Source organism: Phoxinus phoxinus, assembly GCF_949152265.1.
Source record: "Phoxinus phoxinus genome assembly, chromosome: 15".
Taxonomy (NCBI): Eukaryota; Metazoa; Chordata; class Actinopteri; order Cypriniformes; family Leuciscidae; genus Phoxinus; species Phoxinus phoxinus.
The window spans coordinates 27,475,770-27,481,956 of NC_136890.1; the positions used below are offsets into that span (position 1 = coordinate 27,475,770).

A 6,187-nucleotide genomic window follows, 5' to 3' on the forward strand; every position below is an offset into this window, starting at 1 on the left:
AGGCCTGCAGTGTGTTGCAAAGTTCAAATAGAACATGTAAAGTTAAATCAGATCTTCTCTTGATGAAGGTTGTTAAGAGGTGATCTTGATGAATGTTAACTATGCCTCTTCAACAGGAGAGCCCTGTCCTGGGTACAAGTGGGCAGGAAGAGTTAGCTAAACGTCTGGCAGAGCTGGAGCTGAGCCGTGAGCTCTTTGATGTCCTTGGTGACGAGCAGGACTGGTTCGATGAGGACTTTGGTCTCAGTTCACGGAAACAGCAGCAAAAGCAAAAACTTCAACAGCAGCAAGATGGGATTTCTAGCTCCCCGAGTTTGGGTGCAGGGGAACAGGTCAAAACACCACCCAGGCCTGAACTTCCTGTACAGATGAAGCAACCAGAGGAGCCTGCCATGGTTGTTCCTCACACTGTCCAGGAGGTGGAGAAACTGGTAATGGCTGCTACTCAAGAGATCTGGAAAAGCTGCAAACTGGGTCATGGTCGACCAAGTCTGACTGCGGTACCCAAACCTCAACCCTCTAATAGTTTCCTGGAAGGAGACGCCAAAGCCAGTGACCTGGAGGCTCAATGTCAACGAAGCTACAGACTGGTAGGGAGTGAGATTCGGACATTTATGTGTTTGTTTAGCCTTGGGAAGGTTTTTGTGAACATTTCCAGGAAAACCAATAAAAATGTTTGCTGTTGTATTTATTTACAGACCGTCTTTGATTTATCATGGGAGGTCATTCAAGACATCTATGCAGAAGATCCAAAAGTTGATCTGCCACAATGGATGAAGCCACGTCGCCTTAATTCCACTTACTTCCATCGGGTGAAATGCCCCAATGACATCACAACAGTCCAGGTATGCAAGATGTCAATACTGCTCATAGTTGTCAATACTACTTACACTTTATTTTAAGGTGTCCTTGTTACAATGTGTGTTCGGGTTAGTTGGCTGTAGTTATGCATAATTTATAGTTACTACATTTTATGTGTAACAAGGACACAAGTGTTATCCTACTTACATAATTGTATATTATTTTATTTATTTATTTTAGTGTATATGTGTTGACGTATTTTTTATTTACTTCAGGAATTTGTCAGCACTGAGGTATTAAAGTTGTGTGGTCTAAAGAAAGAGCAGAACCAGAAAACAGACTGGCAGAAAATGATCAAATTTGGACGGAAAAAGCGAGATCGGGTTGACCACATTCTAGTAAGTGTTTTTAACTTCCCATTCAGAATGCTAGTGTCTCAAATTACAAAAATATTGCTGACCATGGAGTAAATCTATTTTAATGTTGCCACTTAAGCTTAATTACGGTAAGGATAGTATGCATTTTTATACTAAATGCATAACTCCATAATCACTCTTCCACTTCTAGGTCCAGGAGTTGCATGAGGAGGAATCCCAGTGGGTAAACTATGATGAAGACGAACTTTTTGTAAAGATGCAGCTAGCTGATGGGATTTTTGATGCCTTGCTAAAAGACACTGCTGACGTTCTGACCCAAATCCAAGAGAAGTCGTCCAAAAGAACTCTTTGATGATGCTCTCGTCTGTACAGAGAAACGTTTTAGGTACCTTCTGTTAAACATAAAATCCAGGCTTTGGCATAAAAGGACATTTAGAGAGGAATTCTCTTTCAGTCTGCTTGTGCAGACCACGACAAGGCCTATAGTGGATTCAGGATTCAAGGCCATAACACCTTGTCAAGAGGTCTGACTTGTCGTGGAGATAATCACATTCTCATCCGGGAAGTCTGATGAACGCTCTTGGTGTTCCGGTGTTAATTGTAGCAGCTGTTTGGGTCCAGATTCCACACACTGTGTCTGTTCATCATTGCTGCTAAAACTGGCTCTGCCATTCTCAAGTCTTATAAAATACAAATGGGTCAGATCAAATCAAGACAGGCCTGAATACTTACAGACTTGTTTCTATCTCCAGTTAGATTGTATAATAACAAATACTAGTTTTTTTCTTTTTCTTTTAATCCTATTAATTTATATTTTAAAAAAGGAGCATTTGAATTTGAAAGTATGTAAAGAAAAGAGATTATTTTACCATTGACATGATTCATTGCAGAACTAAGCACAATAAGTACAATTTGAATGTTTAAATGGCAATACAATGTAAAGGGATTTGATGCAAGATAATGTTGAATGCAAAAATATGTAAATTATATTAATTGCTTTTTGAAAGCTACATGAAAACTATTCTCGCAATGGTTTTGTTTTTCTCCTACAAGCAATGCTGTATTGGCAACACACGCTATGGTTATTAGATGCCAAAAGATTGAATTTGACATACATTAACTGTGCTAAACACTGACATGCTGGGTTCTAGCCTTAACATTTGCCTTTTATCCCATTCATTTTAAGTGCCTCCATTGTTATGTTTGCTCATGCACGAGCGACTTTTACCAGCCTTCCTTTGACTTGTCATAACGGTCCCTTTTGGCTTTAATCTTGTCTTAACTTATTTCTTCATAACTGGACAAACCTCTAACAATGTAAGATGCACATTTCTGCCTTACTTTGTGTGTGTATCCATCATCGGAACCTTTTTAAAGTACATTTTGGTCTTTTTAAGGAAACATGAATGGTAATGTTACACTATCGCTGGCACAAGGACACATTTGTTTACTTTTAAAGGAGGCGTTTTACACATTGTGTACCTTACAGAGGAATTGCTCAAGGGCTCAGCACGTCCATCTCGTTTTTATAACCAAACTGTGATGTACATATTTGTTTGTTAATCAGTCTCCCATTATAATCCTGGTTTCATCAGAAACATTCTATGATCATAGTGTCTGAGATGTTTAATTAGCTGTAACCAGCCCTTTCTCACCTCTCTTAAAGTTGTACTTTCTGAGCCAGTCTGTCTAGTTTTAGTAACCTGTGAGGTTAGATCTAGAGTATTGTGCCGTGTCAGTGGGTTAAACTTCATCTATGCAGCAACAGAGTCTCTGATACCCAGCATCAGTCGCTCATCCAATAGCACGTCTAATAGGTAACGGAGATCTCTACCTCGTTCCGAGAATAGGCTACTACTAATAGTCTTTTTGGCTAATAAGTTTAAACTTTTAACTCTGGGCGGGTAATTCTCTGCCTTAGGGGAAATTAGGATGTGTGTGGCACAAATGGTTTGATAATCAGTTTCTACTTTTAAATTGGTAGGTCATAGAAATGTTTTTCATCCCGTAAGTGTATGTATTTATAATGATGTACTGTGAGTGACAGAGGTGCACTTGAAGACTTGTAAATTGTTTTACCCATGTAAATAGAGTCGATGCCTATCTCCTGTGAGTGGACTCATGGAAGATTGCTGTGAAAATGGGCATGGTTCCTTTTGCTTCCATGTACATATTATAGATATATTTGTTAACTGAACTGATCCTTTGGAAATTGTAAATAAAGATGATCTCATTTCTCAGTCATAACATTTGCTTTGAGATCATTTGTTTCAGACCCTTTTTAAAGTAGATTTTTGTCTTTTCTAAGGAAAGATAAATGGTAGTTACACTATTGCTGGCACAAGGACATTTGTTTTCTTTTAAAGGAGGTGTTTTACACATCGTTTCAGAGGAATTGCTCAAGGGTTCAGCACGTCCATCTTTGTTGGTTGATTGGTTGGTTGGTTTTTGTCAAGAAAAGTGTTTGCATGTTTAACAAAAAAAAAAAATCGAAATGTAAATATACAATTGACAATTTATATATATATATTTTACATTTAACCCCTTATATTGGCGCAGGCATTACATTACCCCACAGCCATTACATATTTAAAACTGTAATATCCTATACTAAACCTAAACTAATCTTGACAAACTATATATCATTTGAAAGCTAACATCTCTAGTTCACATATTTGGTGACTGATTTTAAAAATAAATTACAGAGGAGCTGTAATTTATGAATTTGCAACAAGAATATTTTCATACTCCTAAGGCGTGTTCAAACCTTTATTTTGAAATAGTGATGAACATGAAAAATCATGAAAGAATGGTAGAAACCTCAGTTTGTTTTCATGCCAAGAGTTCAAAAGATAGCATCCATTTAATTCTTTTAGAAAATAAGGTCTGAAATTTTTTTTTAAATATAAAGAAAAAATAATAGATTCACCATTTGTGATGTGGCAGCGAGCTTGAATGCACATACGTGTTCTTTTTGTGTTTCTTAGAGGTTGAATTCATTTAAAATCTGCCAAATTTTTAGTCAAACTAAAAATAATGGTTCAGATCACAAATGGAGGCGCCCTTATATGGGCAGTAATGTCAACTAGTGAAAAAGTTTGGTACTGCGCCCAAACAAAATTTCACTGAAAGCTTATTTTTTGAGACATCAACCTAAAATTTGAAACACAACTTGTTCAGATTTTTGGCTTTGATTTTTTTTTTTTTTTTTTGCATTTTTAGAGTCCACCAGGTTTTTAAAATATATATTTTATATAAAAAATATAAAAAAATGTAACATTGTACATTTTCATAAACTCAAACTTCTATAACTTTTTTTTTTTTCTGTTTAATTTTCTTAATTTATTTCACTTCTACAAAAATCTGCCAAATGTCTTCTTTAAAACGAGACCAATCGTGCTTAAGGGGTTAAATTGTTAATTTAAAAAATATTTTTAGATAAATTGCATTGAATAATAATATCAGTTACACATAATCTCAAATTTTGATATTGTATGATTTAGTTTGATACAGTCTAGACAGTCTATACTGTTACCTACCTCTGAGGTGGGACATGCCAAAGTCGCCATTTTAAGGCAGTAAAAAGACGTGTAATTTTGTGTTAGACACTAGTCAACACATTCAATAGTTCTCACAACAAAAAAGCATAAGATTTTTGCCTCTAATGCTAATGAGATCAGCAAAGTGTACTGTATTCGGGATATGTTACTTGTGTAAAAATGACCGTTTCATCCTCCAAAAGTGAACCACGGTCTCTTTCAGTATCAACATTGATTTAAAGTTTGCCTGGGTGGAATGTGCCCAGTCAGAAACTTTGGACTAGATGCGCATATGCAATATGTCAATATTTGAGCAAAGGGTGAATCTAAACGAATAGATCAAGGTGTCAATACAGACCTACAGGAACGACTAAACCTACACTGTAAAAAATATATATTATTAGTTTAACGTAAATGACGTTTTCTGGTTGCCTTAAAATTTTGATTTCATTGAAATAATACATTTAAGTTAATAGAACAAAAGAGATTGGTTTAATAAATAGAAACTCAAAATATTGTTATCTGAACCACATTATTATTTAAGTTGATTTGACAAAAGATCAAAAAGTTTTGATGAGTCATGAAAATATTGTTTATTTATTACAAATGTATGTTCTTAAATTATTTGTGATTTTAAAAAAAAAGGATATTGATGGAATGAAAAAAAATTAGAGTGTGGCTTTTTCTTGTAGTAAGGGGGAAAAAAGGACCTGCGCATTTAGCAATTTCATGGAATACAATATGCCTCCCTCCATGTTAAGTCTGTAAATAATACAATTGGTAGCCTACTTATTCAGAATATTTGAAAACACGTTAGAAGATTAGGTTCGCGGTGACAATAACGGCACAACTGAGGGACGATTTAAATTTGTGTACAATGGATATCTTTTTATTATTATTGTTTATAATAATATTTCACTCTTTGTTGAGACTGCCATGGTTTTAAACGTTTTATTTTGTTTAAGATTGAACAGATGGGTCTGTGACATAGCTTCACCAAGTAGCCTACAACATGTTCCTGGATCAATAATCTTTGTTGATCCTGGAACAACTTTTCAATCAACCAATCAGATTTAAGAGACAAGTTTACAGTTTATGTCAAGTTTATGCTTATGACCAGGTTTAGGTTTTAGGGAGTTATTGGTAGGGGTTTAGGGGTAGGCCAGGGAGACGGGTTTAGGACATGAACTTTGTTACAACATTACAGATTAAGCGGAAACCCAACAACACAGAACGTTATTTGAAACCTAAATAATAACGTTTAAGGAACGTTCTTTTTAGGTTTTATTTTTTGAAACTCATTAAAACCATTATGGAACATTCTGTAGCCTATAAGTTAGTTTAGGTTATTTAAAACTAACCACTGCAACGCAAATATATTAGTTTAAGAAAATCAACCGACCGTGACATAAAAGTGTTAAAAACATGTTGGTTTGTTTTGCTATGAAGTAGAGTTCAGAGAGAGAAAGA

General features: G+C 35.4%; 1 protein-coding gene across 12 annotated transcripts in view; it reads left to right on the forward strand.

Moving 5' to 3' along the window:
* cep350 (centrosomal protein 350) overlaps window positions 1-3,450 on the forward strand; it is a 37,622-nt gene extending 34,172 nt beyond the window's left edge. For 11 of the 12 annotated variants that reach the window (XM_079636506.1, XM_079636515.1, XM_079636516.1 and 8 more), the window contains 4 exons: window positions 117-590; window positions 699-845; window positions 1,077-1,199; window positions 1,369-3,450. In XM_079636506.1, the coding sequence (XP_079492632.1) occupies window positions 117-590; window positions 699-845; window positions 1,077-1,199; window positions 1,369-1,530 (906 nt within the window). In that variant the 3' untranslated portion in view covers window positions 1,531-3,450. The remainder of the gene's footprint in view (window positions 1-116; window positions 591-698; window positions 846-1,076; window positions 1,200-1,368) is intronic. The other variant, XM_079636509.1, reaches the window with a different exon arrangement.
* The last annotated feature ends 2,737 nt before the right edge of the window (window positions 3,451-6,187 follow it).